This window comes from Myiozetetes cayanensis, unplaced genomic scaffold (genome assembly GCF_022539395.1).
Source record: "Myiozetetes cayanensis isolate MyiCay16 unplaced genomic scaffold, myiCay2020 scf14, whole genome shotgun sequence".
NCBI lineage: Eukaryota > Metazoa > Chordata > Aves > Passeriformes > Tyrannidae > Myiozetetes > Myiozetetes cayanensis.
The window spans coordinates 2,635,273-2,661,273 of NW_026087048.1; the positions used below are offsets into that span (position 1 = coordinate 2,635,273).

At 43.6% G+C, this 26,001-nt stretch overlaps 2 protein-coding genes across 4 annotated transcripts in view; one reads left to right on the forward strand and one right to left on the reverse strand.

Annotated features, from left to right (window-relative positions):
- Positions 1–24,197, forward strand: part of TMEM266 (transmembrane protein 266) — a 54,821-nt gene extending 30,624 nt beyond the window's left edge. For all 3 annotated transcript variants that reach the window (XM_050309781.1, XM_050309782.1, XM_050309783.1), the window contains 3 exons: positions 7,629–7,815; positions 17,213–17,263; positions 23,178–24,197. In XM_050309781.1, coding sequence (XP_050165738.1) covers positions 7,629–7,815; positions 17,213–17,263; positions 23,178–23,752 — 813 coding nt within the window. In that variant the 3' untranslated portion in view covers positions 23,753–24,197. The remainder of the gene's footprint in view (positions 1–7,628; positions 7,816–17,212; positions 17,264–23,177) is intronic.
- Positions 24,198–24,376: 179 nt separating this feature from the next.
- The window catches only part of ETFA (electron transfer flavoprotein subunit alpha), a 28,497-nt gene continuing 26,872 nt past the window's right edge, over positions 24,377–26,001 (reverse strand). The window contains exons 11-12 of the mRNA XM_050309786.1: positions 25,311–25,391; positions 24,377–24,473 (exon numbers count right to left, since the gene is read on the reverse strand). Of these exons, the coding sequence (XP_050165743.1) occupies positions 24,435–24,473; positions 25,311–25,391 (120 nt within the window). The 3' untranslated portion in view covers positions 24,377–24,434. The remainder of the gene's footprint in view (positions 24,474–25,310; positions 25,392–26,001) is intronic.

Consider the following 26,001-nt stretch of genomic DNA (forward strand, 5'->3'; position numbering starts at 1 on the left):
GACAGGTCTCAGTGCTGAGGAGGCATTGGCTGCAGCCAGGATGTTGTCAGCGTGCTGTTTGTCAAACAGCTCTGCTGCTGGGCTTGTGTTCCTTAAGGTGAGGAAAACAAATGTGAGGAGCAGAACTGAACAGTTCCAGTGTGTAATTTATTGAGTGAGTACAACTGGCTTGACACAGTACTGAGAACATGCAAAAGGCACTGCCACTGGTGGAGACTGCAGCTGCGTTAAGGCTGTATTCCTGGGAAAACTATATGCAGTTAAAAACTAATGAATCTCCCTGTTTTAAATGCAGAAGGCAGCTCTCCCCTGTAGGTCAGTCAGAGACTCTTGGCAAGCTCAAAATGTTGCAAGAGAAGCTTCTAGTTCCTGGAAGCAAGTCAAGATTTAAGATTCTTCCCAGGCCCCCAAATGTTCAGTGATTCAGTTACGAGGTAAGGAAAGGTGAAGCTTAAAATATCTGAAATTAATATATTTACATGAAAAAGGTGTAAAGCCATCGTTTGGGCAATGAGCCAGGAGCTGTTGCAGTTTGTCTCATGCAAATGAGTTCTTGACTAACTTGTGTGAAAGTAGGAGCCAGGGATGGATGTTGAGGCTGAGCGTTCAGGTGACCATCAAACCACAACACAACGAGCCCTCAGGTGATTTACTTCTTGTTTCAGTTGTAAGGATAACTGTGAGATAGATGTCCAGATAAATCCTGGAGATTTCTAGCTTCAACTCCCATTCCTGGCTTGTGGTAGGTGCCTTTCAGATATGGAATGGGGAGACCTGTAAGTCTGAACGGCTCAGTCAGTCAAAGAGTTGAAGGGCCTGTGCAGACAGGAGAAGCAACTTGTCCCAGAACAGACCAACTGCCCAAAAAGAGGCATAATCTGAAGCAGAGATTAAAGTGCCCATCTTTTACAGAGGAACCCTAAAGTTCTTGTCAAACCATCAATCAGTATTCAGGTCCCCAACTGTCTCTTTAGATTTAGTTCAAGATCTGGATCTCAGCCTAGGATTCTGCAATGAACTCTTGGTGTGGTGCTGAGTTGCCCCATCTGTGTGACAGATTAGGAAGACCTGTTGACAGTGCATCATTTTTGAGTCTCTCACATTAAGCATAACAAATTTCTAAACCTTAGGCTTGACAAAATTGCCAAAAATTAGTTACTTCCCACGATGTAAGTGTCTTCAGTGGCAAAACTGCAGTTCTCTTGGTAACAAATGTCTGAGCAGAGCAGCCCTAATCCGAGCTCTGATGGTTACAACAACCTGTACATCAAACACAAAGAAATACTGCAGTGGGAGAGGAGTAAATCTGAGAAAACAGGGCAGGTTCTCTTGTAGCTTTCAAGTGTCATCAGCTGTGAAAAAATATGCTGTATAGAAAAATGACAGCACTAATCCTTCTTACTGGCCTGACTTGCTGCCAAACAAATGCCTGAGCTGTATGATATCAGGTAAATGTACTGATTCGCTACAGTTAGCAGCAGTAGACACTGACACAGGTCCTGCATCCTTTATTTGTAAATTATTAGCTCCATAATTCAGTCAAGAACAGGTTGTCAGCATTATAATATTCACACTAACATTGTGTACAGCATCTGATGGGAGAAATGGCTCCTAATGGTATTTAATGTCCAAAATTCTGCCAGGTTTTTGCTTCCTCGTTTGATCATCTTTCCTGACCTTTTTAAAGGATTGCTTGTTCGTGGAAAAAGCAGGAAAGATGCAACCTCTCCTCGTCTTTTTGAGTTCCCTTTCTTTTGTCAGTTGTATATTTTGACCAGTGACAGGGTATCACAGCTATAAGTACATTTCCATTCCTGACTGACATTGGAGATGTACTTTTGCAAATGTGAAAACTCTTTCCAGATGTGGATTTTTGACTGGCCATACATCTGAAAACCAGAATATCTTTTTTAAATTAGAGTTGCACGGACCACCACTTTGTTCTCTGTAGTACCCCACTGCAACTGTTTGAGTAGTTTGCTGTTTTATTTATTCTCCATTGGCCAAAAAAGAGGTCGTTAAACAAGAGTGGAGCATGAGGGCAGTCAAGGCAAAAAACACTGAAAAGCTGTACAGGAGATCACAAAATATGGGAAACATTAACAACCACAATAAGAAGGATTGTCTAAAAATGGATGAAGGTAAAAGGAAAAGAAGTCTCACTGCAGTCACTATCAAAAATTATGCATGGAGTATATGGTTTTGTTTTATCAGAGTAACTTAAACTGCAAAGTAAAGTTCCAAAGTTTCATTAACTACAAATCCCAGTCAGGGAAGATTATTTTTTTCCTCTGGAATCACCTGTAAAGGAATTTCATTTCTGGTAATAGATCTACTTACTTGATCTTTTCTGCTTAACTTTCATAAGAGTAATTCATCTGAGCAGGGTCCAGCCAAGACTCTGTGTTCAGCCTTATCACAAGAGCTCCTTTTCTGTCGACTCCTATAGAATTGGGTTTTTCATCATTCTTAAAGCTGCAACAACTATGGAAGCTGTAATTTCTTTTTTTATCTTGGAATATAATTTGTACAACAGCTGCTAGTTTAATGACAGGGCTATTTAGCTGGTAAAATTACCTATCGGAGAAATAACTTATGTTATCCTTTTGCAATAATTTTAATTTATTTCTAACTACCAGTCATTTTCTTGGTGGATGGAAGGCAGCCAAGGTCATCCCGTGTTTCATTCTGCCCGTAAATCATTAGTTTGCAACTGTCTCCTGATTTTTATTGTTACCAACAATGGCTAAACTAATGGAAATAAACATTGGATTGTATCCCAGTGGCAGATGAGTTTTAGGGCAGGGCATTCTGTACAGACAGCACTAATAGAACTGAGCAAAGTTATTGCTCCTGCATTAGACACAAGTAAGCTTCTGGCTAAAATGTTCATTGATCTCTCTGAAATTATGTCAATCATACTCTGTTGCTAGACCATTAAAGGGAAGTACTTTATGATTCACCACTAAGTCCCTTTCTGACTCTTCCATGCGTGCTGTGAAATATCTGATAGCATGGGTGGCACACTTTATAAAACCAGATATGTAAACTGAGATATTATCTGGAGCTCTGGGTAGGTCTGTCAATTTACCTGCTTAGAAATAATCACTAATGCATTATTGGAGTGAGGAAGTGCACAGGAATGCCCATCATTCCTTCTGGTTTGTTTCCTGACAAAATATTGCCAGATTTGTACTACAAAATGACATATAGCAGGTTTTGAAAATGGTACGTTAGATTTACCATTGATGAACTTCCTCTTCATGTCTGACAGTCTGGTTACTCATTCTTCTGTGAGACAGTCTGTTAGTCCCTTTTTCTTGGTAGTGAGTGTATTTTCACATTAGCCACGTGTATTACAGCTTTATTGCTGTCCTCAGCTCTCTCATGGCAGGGTGTACCCAGGCAGTTCTCAGAGCTGCACAGGGACTCTACCCAGGCATGGAACGTGCAAAATTCCTGTGAAATATAACAACAAACATTTTCTCTATGAGAATGGTGAAGCACTGGAGCAAATTGCCAGGGAAGTTGTGCCACATAAGTACAGCCTTGGAGATGATAGAATTTGAGAGGACAATCTTTTGTCAGCCTGAGCTAAATGGACTGGCTCTTAGCAGGGTGGTGGATGAGATGACCCTCACGGGTCCATTTCAGCTGTGATTCTGTGAAGTTTTCAAATATTTTTTTTTCCATTGCAAAGTATGTTGGAACTTACTGAGAAATACCCTCCAAAGTGTATGTAGTTAAAGATGATGAATATCATGGGTGTCCTGATAAACAGAATCAGTAGCAGCCTCAAGTGGGCTGTGTTTGTAATTCTCACGAGTCAGGAGGTGGTTCACTTTAGTCTCCTTGATCTTCCACACAATAGCATTTTTTGCTCACTGTCTCTCTGTGAGACTTACAATGTTCCTTACACAGAGTTGGTATCTATTATTAAGTTTTAATTTAAATAAATCTAAGCATGTATATATGTTTATATGCCTTTTTCCCCCTCCTTTTTTTGTCCCCTCATGATATGCATAATATGCATCCCACCTTACAGGCTGAGAGAGGGATGGTCTGTCTTCCTGAAAAGAGGAACCACAGTTCCCTCAGTCCAGCTCTCCTGCAGGTCTCGGTGTTGGAGGGGTCCAGGTGTACACTCAGAGAGCTACATCAGCTCCTACTGCAAATAGAAATTTCGTGTGTTTAACTTGGCCCAGAATTTTTTTACTTAAAAAGACTGTTATATTTTATACCTTTTAATGATTGATTTAAGCTGCCCTGAACTGCCTGACATGCAGTCAGAGCAATCTCATTAGCTCTTTTACACATTAGAACTGTCTGAGGTCAGTGTTCAATATAATGTTCAATAGATATAAGCACCTAAAATCTAATTTGCTCATGCAGCCTCTCATTGCATTTCACCCATAAGAAACACCCCTTTAGATATAACCTTTGTTTGTAGGGGTTTGGTTTTAGTGGCTAAAACTGTATTCCAGCTTCTGCAAGACCTTGGGATAATTGTCAAGAAACAATTTATATCGAACTGATGTCCTAAGTAGGGCTATGCCTTTTATGAACAAAAATCTGTTTCTTATTTATTGAATGCCCTTTCGTTTTATTAAATCAGTCTTTCTGGTAAATGATGGTTTTCTACCCCATAGAGTCCGTTTTTGAACAGGCAAGAGCTGTGTGTTTGTAACAGAGTCAGGGTTCTGCATCTCTGTGCAACATGTTATATGGAGCACTTTGCAGCAGGAACAGTCAATGTGAGAGTGAGACACCACCATTGGTACAATGATTACCCTCTTCTCTGTCAATGAGAAAAAAAAAATGACAGTTACACACACAACTATTTAATTCCAGCTTTCCACTGTTTTAATGACCACATAGACTTCAGGGCAAACATGAATGGGATCTGGAAGCTCAGCATCTGAGGTAATGGAAAAGTGGAAGGGAAAGCCTGTGTTAACCAGCTGCAGCTGCGGGGGTTTGTAGGCACATCAGTCTCTGCTGCTGTTACCTTGGAACATCTGTGTGCTGTTACCTTGCACTTGATGCCAGAGGCCAGAGCGCTGGGCTGCTTTATTGTGCCCAGGAATTCGATCCTCATATCTGCTTCTGACAGTCTCCTGTTCAATTCTGCATTTGAGACCAGCTGAAATAGCTCAGTGTTAAGAGCTGAAAATGAGACAAGCACGTGGGTTATGTTTGCAGCTCAGGAACGGAGGCATCACGGACCACTTAAAAAGTTACAAGTGCTTGCATGCACCTCTCACCCTCAGCAGCGCATGAGCCAAGGGCCGGGTTCTGATGTCTGTGACGGTGTGACACTAGTGGCACGTTTTCCAGCCTGGGTGCCAGTGTCACGGACAGTGTGACATTAGTGCCCGGTCCCAGTGTCCTTGTCAGGGCGGTGTCCCTGTCCTTGTGGTGTCCCTGTCGCTGTCCCTGCGGTGTCCGTGCCGTGTCTCCCTCAGGCCGCGCGGGCCGTGCGGTTCCCGCCGCCCTCGGCAGGGGGCAGCAGAGCCCGCCCCGCTGCCCCTCACGGGCCCCTCACGGAGGGAGGGTTGAGCAGAGCCGCGATAAACAATAAAACCGCTCATAAAAACTGCCTGGCCACCCGGCACGGAGAGTTTAAGGATTGGAAATAACCTGTGGATGTTTGGAAGTGCTGGCTTTATCGACTGGGACATGCGAGTGGGCAGGAGGAGTGTGCTCCCCGTAACAGGAAAAATCACCTGAGGTGCTTCCCTTTCACATCTCTATAACGCAGTGATGCCCTCCAAGCTTTTGATTGTTATCATCTTCAGCCAATCTTTCTAAATGCTTAAGCTCCTTAAATCGGGTGTCGTGCAGAAATAGTTACTGAGCTGACTCCTGGCTAGTTCTATCCATTGGTGTTAAAAAATACCTGCCAATTTTTTTGTCTTCCATGAAAATAGGAAATCGTATCCTTCCCCCAGGCTAGAATTAAGCATTTTAATAGCGATATTTCTTTTTCTGACACACAGGAATGTTTTTGAAGGATGAAGCGTGAAATGTAGAAAAACAGAAATGATCCCTAATTCTTACTGCCTTTTGGTTTGAGCTAGGCAGCATAAAGAAAAAATCTCCAGATGTATTTTTTGCTTCTCATGTTTAAGTGCATTATTTCCATTAAAGCAAAGGAGTGTCTAAAGGGGTATCTTTTTCCCTTCAAAAGTGGAATGTAAGCTCTTTTGTCATTCCTTTTTTTTTTTTTCAAGTCAAGGATAAAACCTGAAATTCCCTGTATCCACACTGGCACTTCTGGGTACGGCACAAGCACCTTACTCCTCAGGGAGCTTTGGGCTGGCTGGGAACAGAGTTAGCAGTACCAGTTTGCTAATTCCTCCTAGCTAATAAGTTAACACAAACCCACCAGCAGGGACCTGCCGTGGAGGTTTCGTTGCAGGAAATCAAGGGGCAGGGCTGTGTTTTGACATTTGCTGATTCCACCTGACTCCTGACTGCCACTGCAGACCTTTGATTAAGAGCAGTGAGCATTCCATGCAGCCAGCTGTTTGCAGCTGCCAGGCCTCTGTCCCCGGATTTAAAGACAGAGGAGAAGCTGTGTGCTTTGTTAGATCCCTATATTACGTGGTTTGAATGTGACCTGGAAAGTCTGAACTGCCCCTTTGCTTTCTGGATTTGTGTCCTGCAGTGGGCCTTCCAGTGGTAGTTTCTTCCTGTATGCTTTGGAAAGCAGATAGTCTCCAGGTGTGGCAAACTGGAATCCCTTTTTCTTTCCAAAATCTGTGGAAACTCTGTCTTGTTTCCCCTGTAGTTGCTTACACAGCTCGGAGGAGCTGCTGGTGCTCTGCACCCTGTCTGACCGCGGTGGAATGGGCTGGGTCTGCTGATGGGTTCCCAAATGTGACAGCAGAGTAGATTTGAGTCGGCATCTGGGAGGCGAGAGCCAGAAGCAGGTTCATTTAGCCTACATGCTGTTGCACACCAGTTTCCAGGCATGGAGGTGCTGATCCCGTCTGTGCTGTGAATGCGCAGTGGCAGGTGCAGTGAGGCTCACACAGCATCGTGCTCGGTGAAGGATCCCCAGGCCCTGGACTAGGGGAGGCCCAGCAATGCTGGATTCTGAATGCCTGAGCCTATTGCTTGCCTCATCTGCTTTTCCCTCTCAGACTCGCTATAATTGCACATGATTTGATTGCTGCTGTACTACTGATCTGAAAAAGAGTTTAGGAAAGAGAAACTCTGCCTTGCCTCATAGCCCTCATTACCAAGTCTAGTGTGTTAGGGGTATTTGTCATGAACCTAAATTCCTGTTAAGAGTGGTCTTTATATAGAAAGGTTACATTTGATTGGGCAGTTAGATTTGTTAAAAATGGGCCAAAATCTTATCTTCAGGATGTCGCTGTACAAAATAGAAGACCAGCATGAGACAGTCCTTACCTTTAGGTTGTGTGAGCAATGGTGCCGCTCACATGGGCTCTGGGGGGCACCAGCAGCTTGGACTCGTGTCCTGGCTCAACCACATTGTATTTGTTTCCCCAGACTGTAGTGGTTTAGTGATCAAATGAGTAATAGGTCCCCATCTGTAGAATATAAACTCCTGGCCATGCTCATGTGACATCAGTACGTGGTGTTGTTTTTCACTCTAGTTTGAAATCAGGCAGCTGAGGGCCCACCTTGCTCAGCAGGATCTGGACCTCGCTGCAGAGAGAGAGGCTGCGCTGCAGGTCCCGCACGTGCTGAACAAACAGAGCAGCAAGAGGTACAAGGTGGTGGCGACGGACGATTCGGACGACGAAGCCACTGAGAACATCACGGAGCTGCGACCTCCCCGAGGTGAGTGCTGTGCAGCTGATCCCTTACAGGGACTCACTGAACCCACTGAACCTCTGCTGTGGCGGGGAATTGATTACTTAGCTGGAGGCTGCAGTCTCCCATTCTTACAGAGAATCTGCTCCAAAGTGGCAGGAGCTGTTGTTGTATTGGCGAGCAGGTTCTGAACAGAGCCAAAGAATTGACTCAGGAAGAAAATGGCTATGATGTATACCTTCCCAGTGTCCTCATGATTAGATCCATCAAACACTGAAGAAGCAGCAGCCAAACGAGAGTTGGCCAAAGGATAATCGCTCAGAGGTAAAAGCAGGGAAATCGAGAAGAACATTGAAAAACAGTTTTGGTCTTGGGCCACTTGCATTTCTGTGGTTTGGAGAGGACCCAGGCTGTGGGGCTTGCCTTGCCTGGAGGCTGTGCTCTCCCCAGGCTGCTTAAAACTGCCAGTGTTGGACAGGCAGCCCTGGTGCCAGGAAAGGAGGGATGCACAGCGGGGGCATCTCCTGTCTGAGTGCCATGTGGCTGTGGTGAGGAGCAGTCTGTAGGTGTGTGGTTCAGGGAAATACCAACAGTTACATTTACTTGGATCGGTTTTTATTATAGAAGTATTAGACCTGAAGTTTTTTCTGGACAAGACATAACTCTTTCTCCTGTGATCCCCCAGCCCTTACAATGGAGTGCAGAATGTGTCTTGCTTTTGGTAACATTTAATGTAATATTCCAGAGAAGACAACACTGTTTACCTAAGTGGTATGTTAGTCTTCCTTGGACATCTTAGCTTGATTATTTTGGTAAATGAGCAGTATGTGAATATGTTGGAATTAGAGGTTTGCATGTTATCCTTACATTGGCCAACCTCCTTAGAATTCAAGGCACAGATACTTTAATCAAAATCTGTAAGAGAAAAAGCACACCAGACATTTCAAATTATAGTCCTTTCCTTTCTCTACAGAGTAATGAAAGCATGTAGAAATTGTTTTGTTTTCTTTTCTCTTTATAATATCTAAGTCCTAACCACAGTGAAGCCATTAATTATTCCTGATATGAAATTGTATTTAAAAGCAGACAGTTGAGCAGACTGCCCCCTAAAATGCATTTCCCCCCTTTTTTGTAGTATTTCTGAGGTTTTCCCAGTGGCTGTATCATAATTTATGTATGTGTTCCTTGAGGGTTACATTTGGAAATGAAGAGTGTTACGTACATTGTAAGGGGCTTGCTGAAACTTTAGTGCTGTGGAGATCATCTAAAAACTCTTCTGTCCAAGGTATTCATTCCAACATCCAGGTTAACGTGATTACTCATTATTTGTGTCTCCCTGTAAAATTCTGCCCACACTTGCAACAAAGTAGACACACGATCTTCAGGATTGATTTCTGCATTTAGTTCGGTTGTGTGATGAGAGACTCATGCTTTTCACTGAAAAAAGATACTCAGCAAATAAGAAAACATGCATTACTTTATAGATTGGGTGAGGTGCAGTTGTGTTATATTTAGGTTATATTTATACTGAGTAGGCAGAATTAATTTCTGATTCCCAGAAGTCATCTGAAAGTACCAGAGGAAATGTATCTGGTGCATTCTATCATATATTGCATACAAAGTCTTTGTTAATGCATTGGCTGCTTCTCTTCAGAACCTAAATTAGGGTGACTCTGTTTTTACAATTTTAACGGGTTTATGTGACCGAGGCAGGAGTTGGACAGAAACACTTCCCTGTGTTCCTATAGCAAGGGACAATCTGTGGTCTCTGCCATCACACTGAGCTGCTGACAAGGGGCCCAGTTCTGCATGACAAACCACACACCCAGCTGTAGCACTCAGTGCTTTAGTTCATAATCCAGGTAACAGGCAATTGAGAGAGAGGATTTTGCATGTAATTTCCTGGCCTGTTTTGCAAAGAAAGAAGTAGTAAACTATCAAGGCTTTGAATCCTGCACTAGCAGTGCTTCTTTGTAACTTTGGAACCTCACCTCACAGCTTGAGAAGGCAGTTACCCCTGGGGAAGGAGGATCATGAGCCAGCCCTGCCTCATTCTTCTCCCTCCACCCCTCAGCTGGGGCTTGCTCTCCCAGCACCAATTTCTACTCCCAGTACTATGCTGGCAGTTGCTGCAGCAGCTTTCACCATCCTCGCTTTGCTGCCGGTATCTTCATTCTGACCACGTGTCAGCCAAAGCTGCCTGTGGGGTGTGGGATGGAAGAAGGGCATGGCTTCGGCTGAAGGGGCCCCTGTGTGCACTCCATGGGAAGGGGATATCCAGCTGGTGTAGGATCTTCCATCTCCCCACCTGCTGAGGCATGTGCAGTACTCCTGAGACGTGGCTTTGCAGAGCACAGACCATCCCCACAGTTCCTGGACCCTCCCCTTCTCCCGTGCTGCAGTTACACGGGCTGTGCTGCCTTCAGGGCTTTCCACACCACTTGCTCTGCCTGGGACTTCAGCCACCAACGTTTTAACTCCTGGCTTTGGGGTCGAGGGTTATGTTTTGCAGGGTTACCCTCTGTGTCAGACCACATTAGGGAGTGCTTTGCATCCATTTTCTCAAAGCTGTGTTTTGCCTCCTTAAAAGATTCCAGAGTGATGGCTGCAGTTAATCATTCTGTGTGCCACATGGCACTTGTGAGCTTTGAAACATATCTGCAGTTGCCTGTTGCACTGACTAGTCAGAGGAGAAATAAGGGACCGAGTCACTAAGACTGTCAAAAGAAAAGCAACAGTTCAAAGCCACGATTCAGCTGTTTGGCAGAACAGGCTCTGATGTGCTGTTCTTTTATACTCTGGCAGAACATTAGCCCTACATGTAACACCTGAGGGCTAGGGGGTGGAATGGAATGCATGTGTTTTTGCCAAACTTCACTTTGTCAGCCTTCAAAAAATCACTGTCTTCTGAGAGCTCTGAATTCTGCCAAAGCAGCGAGCTTAAGTTGGCCAGAGAACATACTGTGTGAGAAGATGGGATATTCCATGTCAGGCTAATCTTCTTTCCCCCATCTATGTGGAACAATGGAAACATTCAGTGCAGAATACTTCACCACAGAGGCTTATGGAGTAAGAAAGCACTGAGACCTTTTACTCATTTCCCTACCTGGAAGTTTTATGGGATAGTGCATAAGTTAAAGCTCCTCAGGGGCAGCTTGTACTCTGGTATTTACACTGGATTTTGTGCAACCATTTACAACAGCACTCAGTAAAGTAAGGTTACCCCAGTATCACATGGTACATGCAGCACCTCAGGGAGTCTGTGTAGAGACACACACTGGGACATGCACCAGGAGAGCTTTCTGGCTGATTTGGGAAATTTCAGTGTGTGTTTTCACCCAGCCTTGCCTTCTGCAGGTCTCTCACTCTTTGTATCCAAAAAGTGCCCCAATTGCAGATAGCAGATTGGGAGAAGCAAGAGCTCTGCTCAGATGGGCAATGGGCTCTCCCATCACTCCCCACCAAACCAGAAGTGCTCCTTTTGAAGGAGCACTTCTTGAGGCCACACAGCTGCAAGATGTCTCTGTGCTGATTCTGTGCACAGTGAGCTGGCTGCTGCCTCACACCCTTCTGTCTCCCCAGAGCAGTTCACCAAGTGATTTCCTGACATAGTGGGCATAACACTGTGGAAAATATATGGATATATGGTATTTCCTAATTAATTTGGTTAAGAAGCAGGAATTTTTTTCACATTTTACTTGCTTTGAATTGACATTTTATTTCTCTCGCCAAAAACTTGATCTCCGGAGAAAGGTGAAGGCTAAAACACAGGCTTCAGCCTGCAAGTCAGAGGGTGCCAGTGTCAACACCAGGAAGGAGGACAGACCCAGGAGAAGGGCAGGGCTTGAGGAGCTGCAGACCCAGGGCAGAGCTCTGACATTTGCTGTGCTGGGAGCACTTTACCTTCCCTGCCTGTGTTTGGGAAGAGCTTGGGCTGAGAGCTGCTGCATGTGAACGCAGCATCACTAATGATCTTCAGGCCCATTGTGGTCAGCTTTCCTCTAAGAGCAAGGGAAGTATCCTAAGTGCTCCTTTCTTCTTCCCAGACGTGGTTGCCATTTGACATAATGGCAAATATTATCCTATCTATTAATCTCTAAATTATAAAGGAAGTTCTAAATTATGAAGGACTTCTTACCTCATACAGTATGTAACTGGTCATGGTCAGAATAACAGCTAATGTTTTCTGGTCCTGCACAAATCATTTTTAGTGTTTGGTATACAAAGTTCCAGGCTTCAGGGAATGCCAGGTTCACAGTGCCCCATCTAGCCATTAATACTTCCTTCCAAAATTTATTATTCTTTAATCTCTCCCATAATATATGAATTAGAGTCCCTAGTGGAAATTCCTCATTTCCCTGCATATATCATTTCAGTTTTTGAAATCCTACAGTACTGCCATAGTGTAAGATTAATATGCCACCCTTCTATTCCTCGGAGCAAGAACCGGGACTTCACGTTGCCCAAAGCTTATTTCAACTGTTCTGAGTCAAATTTCCATTTTTACAGGGTTAGCACTAAGTCTTTTGCTTTGGGGGACTGCTGCAATTTATGATCATGCTTTAGAGAAAAGTAAAGCTTGCTCTCCTGTAGGTACCCACTGTCTTTTAAGTGAAGAACGTAGGATATTGGGAGGGGAGCGTGAAAAATTCTGGAGCTTTGGAGGGCTTCTCCTAAGATTACTCATAAGCTGTCTGAGAAGGCAAAGCAGGGCACCGAGAAGGATTTTGTCAGTTGTTCCTTGCAAGGCAGTCTGAGCTGGTTGGATGTTTTTAAACTCTAAGCCAGTTCCTTTGGTGATCATCTGTTAGTGCTCTGAGAGAGTCCTACTAGTGCAAAACAATAGATAAAAAATAGTTTATGGTTATTTTCAAATGTTGAAATGTATCTACTTTGAAGCCTACTCCTGGAAATGGTTGTAATCCTAAGTGCACTCCAATTTGGCTTCTCTCTAGGTGCCTCTTTCAGGCTTTGTGGTTCTCTGTGCACTGACCATCCAGGCAGGAATCAAAGGAAGCAAACCTTAAGCAACACTTCCATAAATGTGTGTGCAGTTAGTGAAGTTTGGCTCTTGCATTCCATATTCACCAAATGGGTGGGGTAGAAACTCCTCACTTCCAGAAGTGCTGAGTGCACAGTCACGCATGTGAGGCTGGAGTTGTCTCTCATCATTAATGTGAAGAGGTGTGAGGACATTGCTGACAGGTAAAGGAACACAGAACTGGAATGTTTTCCACTGTCCAAGCATGCAGCCCCTTTCATAATGATCCCTTTCATAAGCAGATGGTGCTCCATGTGACAGCAGGGATGTGTTCTGCCTTCCTCCACCATTAGAGCTGTTCCACCAGCTCATTTTCTAAAGTATTAGAACTCTTTTCCTAATTCTCAGAGCACATTTATTTGTTGCCAGTTTACAACAATTTGTTCTTGAATCCTTCTGCTTAATTTATTCCTCTCTTTCCCCGATGTTTACCCAGCAGATGATTGTTTTGATATTAGCTGTGTCCTTTCTCAACCCTTGTGTTTTTAGACTCAACAAATGTGGCTGTTTCAGAGACAGACCCGAGTTCCTCTGAATGCTTTGGGCTGACTGTAATGAGCCAGCTCAGATGTGGATCTGCTGATCCACATTCGTAGAGAACAAGGATGAAAAGAGCAGTGAGAGGCTCCCCAGGCCAGCCTGTACCCAGAGCCACCAGCTGTGCTCAGGTCAGCACAGGGTGCTCTGGCTGCATGAGCTGCTGAAGTGAGGGCCAAAGCTCCCCCTCTGGATTTCCATTTTCTGCCCCAGCAGCATCTGCTGATGACAGACCCTGTTCCATATCCCAGGATTTCCCTTTGCACAGTGACTTCCATCCCGGGTTGATTTCTATCTTAGAACCAGGCTGAATCTGTTGCTCTGTTTTCTGAGCAAGCTGAGTTTACAGTTCCTCTGGAGATGGATTATCCATGTGCTCAGGCATCCATCCAGCCCCTGCAGGGACTGGATATCGGTGTGAATTAACAGTTGTTGAGTACTGCAGCTTGCACTGATGTGGCAACCTGCCTTCAAACCAGAAGCAGGGGAAGTCTCCTGGAAAGTGCCAGCTGGCTGCTCCTGGTTCCTGTTGGCACAAACAGATGAAAAATCTGCTTCTTTAGAAACCTCCTAGTACAGATTGCTTTCTGGAGGGAAGCTGGGGTAAGGCATTACTACCTCAGGGGGAGGCTACACAGCAGCAAAAATAACCTTCCAGTTCAGAAAATTGAGCTTGGAGAGACAGAAGGCAGTATAATCAATGGCAATAAAATAATAATGAAATATTTCAAAATAAATCCCCATTTTTAAGGCCTCTAAAAGATGTGTAAATGGTATTTATTGTATGCAGGGGAGCTGCAGATCATTCACTAAAGGCAAGGCATTGATGAAACAATTAAAGATCACTGTTGAGGCATTATAGAACTGAAAGAGATCTGCCTTGGGTGGAATGTCATTTATGTGTTTCACCAAATTTATTAGGTTTTTATAGGGCCAAGAGAGAGTGCTTGCAGTGTTGTCTCTTGGGTCAGATGAGATTATATGGCACTGTACTCTAAATAGTTTATTACTCCCTGAACCATTGCAGTGTGTGTTTTGAGTCCTGCAGGAAAAGTACAAGCAGATAACTTGGAAACCTTCATCAGACAAAATCCAGTGGCTGTCAGGCAGATCCCGACCGACAACCACACGTTTTTTCAATAACAGAGATTTGGGCAGCAGGCTGAGATGGGACTGCACTTCACAGCCTGGCAGGGGGGCTTGGTCCCAGTGTCTGGGGAGGCTGGTTTTGTGTGCTAACAAGAGGATCCTGATCACTTTCCTAAGATTGCCATTTTCAGGGGAATTAAGAGGAAAATGCTTTTCCTTCCTACTTACTGCCAGTTCTTTAATTTACTATAAACACCATTTGGGCATCCTTATGGCTAAGGATGCAGAGTTTGTCTTCTGGAAAAGGAAGTGCAGGTAACATTTCTGTGTGTTGGTGGAGATGGATTTATTTCTAGGAAAGGAGAAAATTTTCTGGATGCTGAAAATTCTAAGGTGGTAGAAATAAAAAAAAGCTTTAAGCAAACAGGGTAACTATGAGGAATGAACTACATCTCAAGACAACTCCCTTTCTGAAGCTGAAACTAAAATAGACCAACAGCAGAAAATAGTGTCGAATTTAACTAGTAGTAGTGATCTCCTCTTGGAAAAACTGGTCTCCCCTGCTTGCTCCTGTGAACTTCCCATGTGCCACCAGCTGCACTTCTGACCCCATGAGACCCACACCGAGCAGCAGGGTCTTCATCTCCTTGGAATCACCAGAGCACTTCAGCAGTGTCCCGTGGGAATGTGCACTACTGTACTTTGGCTTTGTGGATACATTTTAAATGCAGAAGTAGGTGCTTTCAGTTGTATATTTATTGCATTATTTTGAGCTCCTTTTTTTTTCAGCAAGGTAGAATATAATGGGAGGTAACTGGAATTGTTTATAGCCTTCAATGCCCAAAGCAGCTGAGAGTCCCATATGACTCAGATGAGTTTGTTAATTGTCAGTTTGCTTTAATGTGATGATTCAGAAACTTAATCTGTTGTTGAAATATTTATTCTGCTGTTGTTATTCCATTACTCTTTATTGGGTTTTATTAATAAGAAACTATTCAAGGTTAAAAAAATGTGTATGCTTTATATTTTATATACACATGCATATCTATTTATGCATATATATTTTATTTATATCTAAACAGATAAGCAGTGATAAGCAATGACATTAATAAGGCCATCACACAGTAACAGGTCTTGGCTCCAAGTGGTCACGTGCAGGGTCAGGACAGTGGGTGATTGTCCCCAGCACTCCAAGGGGGCTGAGGCAGGGCATTGCTGGATTTCCTTTCCAGGTGCTTGGCTTTGCCCACTGCTGACGTAAAGAGCAGTCGGGTTCTCTTTGGTTTGAACACAACTCATCTGTTTGGAAGTAGTGCCCTGGTACATTGTCAGTGGACAAACAGGTGGCCAGTAAATGTGTGCAGTCCTAAAGAGGACTTGATATGAGCCTTGTCTTAAGGTTTGAAAGGCAGGTGAGTCACTTTTCCAGGCTGTTTTCTGTCTTTGGTGCAAAGCATCTTGGCATTTGGGGCAGACTGTAAAGGGAGCCAAAGGAACCCTTTCATGGCTCTTGCCAGGTGACAAGGAGGGTGACCCTGCACATGGAGAGTGCCCTCATCCAGCCACCCTGCAGTGCTGTTTTCCTGTTTGTCTGCTTAGAACTGGGCTCCAGGTTAAATATGCTGGCAGTGCCCTACCAGAAGTAGAGCCACACAGGTATTTCCTGATGCAGTGAAGGTTCCATGCCTGAACCAGAGCCTGTGTCTGTACGGCTGCAAGGTTTGGTGGCACTGAGAGTATCAATTATGCATGCCTGAAATGAAGTGTATTTTAGCAGCAGATATAGCTGAAAAGCCTTGCAATGTACTCCTAATTCAGCGGCATCGCCCTGAGCTACTCTGAGGCCTCTCTTTTAAACTCAGGCATTAGCACAAAGCACACCTCTGACTGCAGGCATTTAAAGATCAACAAGGGCCGAGAAAGCTTTTAAGATCCAATCAAACCAGGCAAACAACCACATTGCCTTTCAGTGTCAGGTTAGATTGCCTTCTTATGAGTGCAGCTATTTCAGGTACAGAGTGCTTGGTGGTTTGGGTCTTGTTGTGCGAGGAAAGTGTTCCCCAGAAAACATCTGTTTCTTTCACCTGCAAACCGCAATGTGCTGTGATGAGGCAGGACTGTAGCCACAGAGGCCCAGGGGGACGAAGGAAATCTGGCTCAAAGGGATGAGCATGGGTTTCTGAAACACGGTATCAAAAAGAGCACTTAAAAGGAGAGAATGCTTTTAGAGCACAGATACACCGCAAATTGGGCAGGTCAGGTTGCTTGTAAGCTTGACATTCCCCTGGACTGCCAATGCTGTTTGTCTTCTGCTCTGAACTGCAACAAGAAGAGTTTCCTTTTCTTTTTATTTTCTTTCTTTTTCCACAACGGTAAAATGTTCTGCTTTTCTGTAAAATAACACAAAATCCCAGTGTCATCTAAGATCATCTAATCCCAGCAGCATCTATAATCTGTACATGCAATAGGGCTGCTGCTTTCCCTTCTGTGGTCACGTCGTCATTTACAACTTGCTGTTACTGAAGTTGAGCTGTAGCTCTTGTGTGTGCACTGCAAGTGTAGTGCTACACCCTTGGTTTGTACAACCCTTTCTAGTAGATTAGAATGCACTGTTAACTTTATGCTGTATATTTTGTATATATGTGTCATATACACCAAAATAGCCCATGCAAGGCAGAGGAGAGCCTTCCATGGGGTGGAATTCAACCATTTAATGGCACAAACTGTCTTCTGACGGCTGCCTTTTTGTCCTTGCAGAGGATGACATGAATAATTACATCAGTCGGTACTACAACGAGCCCAGCAGTGGTAAGTTTTGCTTGAAAACACGAACGTGAACTCTGTGTTTGCATTGCACTGTGTGCTGTAAGCTGGGAGAGACTGAGCAGGGATGTAGATCTGCCCTGGAAAGGAAACCCACCACAGAGTCTCTTGGTTTGCTCTGTGGAAGTGTGTCAGCAGTTCTCTGAAGGTTGAAGGGCCCCAAGTTTGCTCCTGCTGAAGGCACTCAGAATAGTTTGGGAGATCTGGGAGAGGTTAATTCCCCCTAGCCAGGCTGTCCAGCCCCCAGAGCAGTTCAAATGGACCCGAGAATGAACAGCATGGGCAAAATAAATGAAGAGAAAAGCAGTGGGGAGACAGCTTAGCCCAGCACCACGCTGGGAACCTTTCAGAAAGGTTAAACTGAATGGTAAGAAACCTCAGCAGCCGGCGGGGTCTGTGACCCCAGGGCAGCCTTCAAATGGATGAACCCTGGCAGGAGTCCCGCAGGCACAGGGGGCCGGAATTAGGAGGAGGCTGAGCAGGCAGGTGAGCAGGGCTGGGCAGGTGGGGGTGTGCACACTCCCCTCTGTGTATGAAATGTTGTACATATAGTACAAAATGTTCGTGTGTTTAAGTATAGTGTGTTAAAAATGTGTATCTCCATATATACCTCCCCATATATACACAGGGTTATAGGGGAAAAAAAAGATTTGTGTGTACCTGCATATACATGTAAATATATACAAGTGTGTATTTATATATATGTGTATATATATATATATTAGTGTAATGTATTCCATCATCAATATATATAGTAAGCATACACAGCAAAATATAAGCATATATAGATATATCTATAGATAGATATCTATATATAAGGATGTGTCTGTGTATATGCATGTTATATATAAAATGTGTGTATATGTGTATAGTATAAAACTATCATGTATTATATATATTATATATTACATATATCCCATACAGGCACACAAACCTGGATACACATATGTATATAAAGATATATGTAAATATATATATATATATTTGTACATATATATGTATGGTGTATCAGGTATGTGTCTCCAAAGATACACACACATACATGTGTGTATATGTGAGCAGATTTATATACAGATATATGTATGTGTGACTTTTTTGTATAATTCAAGATATACATATATATCTTTATATACAGATAAAGATGTGTGAGAGACTGTGTCTGTGCACATACACAGACATTTATTAGAATCCATATATCAGATATATAAAATACATAAAGATCTATGTAAAAGAGTGGGGAGTTTTGAGAGATGATCTGAACGTATGTGTATATCATGACAGAAATAAAAATGTGTATCTATGTATAATGTATTCTATATTTCCATTCCCATGTACACATGCACACCCACGGAGACAGAGGTGGTTGTGTATGTAACTGAAGCATAAATAGAAGTGTGTGTAGCTGTAAACAGGGATGGCATCCAGGAGCCAAACCTCCTGGAGTTCATCAGGGCCAGGCAGTCCAAGCACAGACACAACCTGGGGGCTGAAGGGAGTGAGAACAGCCTGAGGACAAGGACAAGGACCTGGAGGTGTCGGGGACAAGCAGCTCGACGTGACCTGGCTGTGCACCTGCTCTGCTCAGGTGAGACCCCCCTCCAGCTGCCTCCAGCTCTGGGGAGCAACAGCAGGAGGATGTTGGAGCTGCTGGAGAGAGTCCAGAGGAGGCCACGGAGATGTTCCCAGGGCTGGAGCCAGGCTGGGATTGCTGGGGGTGGGGAGGCCCTGGCACGGGCTGCCCAGAGAAGCTGCGGCTGCCCCATCCCTGGATGTGTCCAAGGCCAGGGTGGACGGGGCTTGGAGCAACCTGGTGCAGTAGAAGATGTCCCTGCCCGTGGCAGAGATGATTCTGAAAGTGCCTTCCAACCCAAACCACTCTGTGTCTCTGTGATATCTGTATATTGTATTACGTGTGTCGATACATCCCCACACTGATACACATGGGGAGATACAGGTGCTTGCTAAAGAGAGCTTCTCCACAGCTGTTTACAGACCAAGAGATCTGTGTGCATATGAGTATGGCTACACAAGTGTCTGTATACCTAAAGATCTATAAAGGTGTTTGTGCATGATTGTGGGTGATAGTTTGATACAGGCATGTATCAATTTGATCTATACATGTATCAGTGTGTGTGCATGTATAGCTGTAATGTATCTGTATGCACAAACATACATGGATATAAGCACTTTTGTATAAGACATGGCTATGTGTGGATACACGTATAAGTCTACATAAAGCTACATGAAGTGGGAGATGTGTGTGTATCTCCCACATCTATGGGAATATATAAAAACATATTTACATATGTATGACAGAAACTGTATATACATATTTTAGATTTCTTATATATATATATAAAAAAACCAAAAAAAAGGTGATTATATACATGTATTTTTAATATGTATATTTTACACAGAGCAAGGATATATCTGTAGGTGTATGTGTGTGCATATATCTTATTCTAAAATACAATGATATAGATATTTAGAAAAATGTGAGAGTATGCATATACATATCTTGGTAATCTGTATTATGTATATATTTTATATCTGAACTCTGTGTGTGTGTATAAATAAAGCAGTCTATGTGTGTATATGCAGACAAAGATCATGATCTGTGTGGAGCTACAGAGGTATTTTATATATGTACAAATACATGTAAAGAGATATATATGGGTAGGTATGAGAGAACCTCTTTACATACATATATAGTGTATATATAAGAGAAAATACTTGAGTGTATATATAGATATATGTATTATATAAAATGTATGTACATACCTAAATCTATTATGAAGGGGAAACTTATATGCATAGAGATGTTCCCTCTATAAATATGGGTGTGTCTGTAGGAAGTTGTGTACAGGGGTAAATAAAATGTGTGTGCGTGAGAGATAAAACCTCTGTATCCATACACATGAAAATTATACATCTCTTTTTAAAAAATGCACAGGCAGACACGTAGGAGGTATAAAGTATTGTCTTTATTTGTGTATCTCCCTCTATATACATCCCAAATCTGAACAGGAATATATATATATGTATGTATGTATATGTATGAATCTATACATATAGTTTTAGGTGTATGGATGGTTAAGGAAAGTAGGGACAGGTGTGAGAGATCACGTCTGTGTACCTGTGTACATAACATTTTATGTGTGTGTGTTCTCATTCATCCCTATATATACATTCCACACGTATATACAGATACTGACATAGAAATATGTAAGCATCACATACACATGCATTAGGTACTATATATGGGGCAGGTACATACACAGCCACCCCCCCTAACTCTATGGATAAAGGTATGTATAAACACTGTGTGTGTATATATATATATATATACACACACAAATATATATATATATATAATCAATGTATATTACAATGTGTATATATATATATGTATGTATATGCCCATAATATACATGGAGAGATATTAATAGGAGGGGGTGTACATATAATTTTATATTTCTAACAGGTGTTAAGTGTAATATGGATGTGGCTGTGCTTAATGTATTATATATGTAGATTCCTATCTATGCATTCCCTGTGTATGTACACACACACATATATATATTTCTGCATAAATATATATGGGGGGGGTGTATTCTAGTTAAAGACAGAAAATTTTATATATTTAAAGGGAGTATTATATGTATCAAACATCCATATGTACACGTGTGCACACATGTTTACAGGTATATATGTATTATATACTATATATTGCTGTACCTACATCCTCATAGTAAACTTGGCTATCTATAAAATGCATGTATATAATTTAAAAGATGTATAAAGGTTGGACATGTCATGTATAGATATGTGTTATTTATAATATGTATCTCTTGTATTATTTAATATGCATTTTATATATATCCCTGTACATACATTCCAGATTTACATATACACACCATAATATGTAAATATTTATACACAAAGGTAAGTCTGTATGTGTGTAAGTGTAAATATTCTATTTAAAGAGTGATAATTATGTTTTCAAAGCGGGAGGACAACAACTATGTACTATATACATATGCATATATGTATGTGTGTGTGTATATATATATATATAAAAATACGTATAAAAACTATCTGTACAGATCTATGTATAGGTCTAATGTATCACTTTAGGTTGGTTGTATACACACAGCAACAGCTCTTCCCACATCTGTATGGTTCCATCTATATCTAAAGATTACGTGTCTATAAAATAAAGTGGGCAAGAGACTGTGTATATGCAGCTCTTACATGTATGTGCACACACGTGTCTAGAGAGGTGTGTGATATTATTTAGAGGTGTATGTCCCTCTAGATACATCCCCATAATGTACTTGGAAAGCTATAAGAAGGTCTATGTGTATGTAGGTATATAAAATTTATTTTAAACATACACATGTAAAGTCTGTAAAGAGGGGGTGCTCATGTATAGGTACAGTGTGTTCTCTGTATACACACATTCCTCAGCTGTCCACACACACTGAGAAATTCATGTGTTTATACATAAAGGAAAGTGTGAGAGCACGTGTGTTCTATTTATAATTAAATGTATTTATTTGGGGGGCCTGCATTACATTGTGTGTCATATGTATATATACTGTGTTATATATGGGTCTCTTTACAGATAAATCTGTAATTCTATTGTGGGTATATATTGCAAAAAACGTGCAGAGATATATAGAGAGAGGGGTAGGTCAGTATACTTATATATATTATTATATATTATAATATATATTTATATATATATTACATATATTTTATACATTATATTATTATAAATATTATTATATATACTTATAGAGCTGTATCTATTATAGAGCTATCTGTGTCCATCCCCGTTATAGAATGGTCCTGGATATAAAGACTGTCTATACCTGTGTGTATGAAGAGCTGTATAAATGTAGCAGGAGGTGTGTTGATGCATAGGTATGATCTGCTGCATACATATCTATCCCATAAATACAGAGAAATACATGTATATTTCAATATGGGCATTGTGCATATTTTGTTTAATGACAGGTAATTTTTATGTCTTTCAACAGGCCACTCTGTACTGTGTGTATAATGTATACTGTCTTGGGCTCACACAGATACACAATTCCTCATATCTATATACAATGTTTCTATAAAACTGAGTGTGTGAGACACTGCATACACATTGTATGTCCTGTATGTGTGTTCACATAGATATACAGGTATATGGCATTACACAGAGCTGTGTATCCCTGTAAATGCATCCCCAGTGTATGAATAAGGAGATAAATCTTTTATGTATCTATATGTGTGCATGCAAAATTAAAAACTGTCTGCATATAGTGGGGGGTGTTCATGTATAGGTATAATGTGTGTATATGTATGTATATCCCTATAGATACACACACATATAAAGACGAGTAGGAGTGTGGGTGTGTTTGCATTCTGTTTTAACAGTGGCTAATTACAAGTATTTAAAGGGAGGGACTATGGCCTATAGGTATCTATCGACTGACTGCACATACGGAGGTAGAATGGATTATAGATGGAGTTCCTTATACATCTATACATACCCTTTATTTATCTACATAAATAAACCTGGAGGTGTTTGTGTGTGACAGTGTACACACACATATATAAGTATACAGTATTGCTGTAGGTGTGTAGCCCTCTGCATCTGTTCCCCCTATATAAAACATAAGAGACATTTTGTGTAGAAAAGTGGTGTTTGTGTTACTGTTCCCTCTGAGCCCGACAGGCAGTTCTGTGTATTAAAGGGGGACTCTGTGCTATAGTGTCTCCCCCTGTCTTTGTGCACACAGTTATAGGTATAGGGTATTACAGGTATATACCCAGCTCTGCAGGCACTACATCTGCCTTTCCTGCCCTCTTGCTGAGTGTGTTTGTGCTCTGTTCCCTGCAGACAGCGGTGTCCCCGAGGCCGCCATCTGCGTGGTCACCACGGCCGCCATCGACGTGCACCGGCCCAACATCTCCTCGGAGCTGTTCACGGTGGAGGTGCCGCTGCGCCTGGGCAGCACCGGCACCTCCGCCAGCATCACATCGGGCAGCGCCTCGCGCTCCACCGTCAGCTCGGGCACCCAGGCCTGCAGCGAGAGCAGCCACACGCTGGGCTCCTCCCCGGACTGCAGCACGGCCTGCGAGGAGCCCGCCCAGGCGGCCCCGGCGCCCGCCCGGCAGCGGGTGCCCCACGCCGTGGTGCAGGAGCTGCTCTCGTCCCTGTCGGAAGAGGCCTGTCTGGCGCAGAAGGGGCTGGATCCCGTCAATCTGAAGCTGCCCAGCCCCCCGGGCTCGGTGGGGGCCAGCCCTGACCTGGGCCACCGGCTCAGCGTCTACAACCGCAGGAACCAGGAGAGCCTCGACGTCTTCCAGCTCAAGCCACTCATCGACTGCCCCCCGAGTGCCCCGATGATTGAGGAGAAATACGGAGCTCTGGGGCCCCCAGAGCCCCGGCTGGGCAGGGTTCCTGAGGCGTAGGGACAGCCTGGGCAATGGGGACTCCTGCGAGGACACGCTCACCGCGCTGGGTCACGAGCAGCCTCAGGGGACGTGGCAGCGCTGAAGGCAACCTGTGGCATCTCCTGCAATGGCCACCAGGGCGAGGCCAGTGTCCATGGGGCATGACCCACCTGCCCTGCCACCAGCTCTGGGCCAACTGGGACCTACAGTGACTGTCTGGGCACAAAGGACCTTCCAGCAGACTCGGGCCAACGTGGACCCACAGTGCCTGGTGGGGGACAAACAGACTGTGCCTGGGAACACCCCGGAACTTCCACCAGTCCAGGGCCAGCACAGCCCCACAGTGCCCGAGGGCAGGACAGAGCTGCTGGACAGCTTGGGCCCAGCCTGGCCCCCCAGCTGACCCTACCCAGGGGCTGAGCTGGGAGGGGTGTGGAGATGGGAATAAATACTGACAAAGCCATGCTGCCTCCTGCCTTGTATCCCTCTTCCATTCCTTTTCCATTCTTCCTTTCTTCTCTTACCTGGCTTCCCTGTTTTCCTTTATTCCACCCCACCACTCCATGTGCCATCCAACTGACCACAAAAAAAAAAAAAAAAACAACCCCCCCCACAAAACCCCAACACCAGTGACCCCACCTCTTTCCAGTACAATCCTTTATTTGTCCTTACTCCACAATGCAGGGTCCATCACCAGCGCTCATTTCTTCTTCAGGAGCTCCGTCATCTCTGGCACCGCCTGCAAACACCAGTGCCAGGGTAGTGCATCTTCCCCCTCTGACCCCCTCAAACTCACCCTGTGCAGTTCCAAACCCTGCAGTTACACTCCCCACCCACCACACCACTCCAGGGGCTGTGGGTCACCCCAGCTCACAGCACTCCCCACTTCTCTCCTGCTGAATAAAGCCTCTTAATTATTTAAGAGAGCTACATTTCCATTAGGTGGAAATAATGCATTCGTACAAAATTTATTAAGGAAATTGTCTACATGGTGTTTCTTCAGAATGTGGCTTTGTCTGTGGCTCACAAAGAGGCCTGTGCTCACCCTGGAGCCAGCGGGCAGCATTTCAGGAATGGCATTAAGTGCTGGCACAGGTTCTGCCCTGTCCCGCCAGTCACACGTGTGGCCGCGCACACGGACAGGCACAGTGTGAGCTGCGGGCGCTTGGGCAGGGGCTGGCTCGTGGCTCCGTGTTCCAGAGGGAACTGCAAGCTCCTCCTGGGCATCAGTCAGTGAGGCAGCAAGCCCAGGCAGAATAAGCACTCTCCTGCCAACTCTCTGCTTCCAAACTTTATGGAGTTTAAAAACAGATGCAAGTGCCTCTGTGCAGGTATTTCCAAAATGGTTCAGGAAACCAGAATCAAGGCAGGTTGACACCCCTTCCCCCCAACACACTTGCTTCTACTTGCAGGGGTTGAATTTGGAGTGTGCAAATAACAAATTTAGAAAACAAATTCTTTAAGAGCAACCCAAAGCAAACACACTCACACAGACATCGTTAACACTCGTTAGGTTGTATTATGTAACCTACTGCCCGCTCTCCCAAAGTCATCCTGCCCAGCAAGTTTGCCTCACCTGGAATAAGTCTGCCACCAGTCCATAATCTGCCACTTGGAAAATTGGAGCTTCTGGATCCTTGTTAATAGCAACAATGGTCTGCAAGCAAAGGTAAAGCACCACATGAATCTATATATTGATTAACATCTGGGGCTTGGATTACAGTGCCAGGTCTTATCCAGGAAACTCAGGTTTTAATCTTTCCAAGCCCTTAATAGTAGAAGATATGGATCAGAGCATTTAACATTTTCCCTTTCCACCTCAAAAACAAAGACCCCACCACCACACCCCAGCCCCCCCAAAACACCCCTCCCTTCCCTGCTCATCACATACATCTTGGCTCTCCTTCCCTATTGAAAAGCCTAGAAAAAAAATACTACAAAGGATTATCTGCACATTCTAAGCCATTGCAGAACTAACTCAGAGGGCAGCAGTTGCAACAAGCACAATAAAGCCCTGCCCAAAGGCTTCTGTACTTATTATGGGACACTGCATTTAGTTTGTCAGACCATAGAAAATGGCACGTGACAAATCCCAGCAGAGTGATCCAGAAAATGTCTTGGTTTAAACCCTGCCATACCAATAAATCATCCTGTAACTGTCTGTGACAGCTTTCAGCAAAATAAGCATAGTGGGTGTCCACATCAAAATCTACAATAGGATGGGGAGCACTTCATAAAGGAAGGGAAAAGAATCTTGAACCAAACCC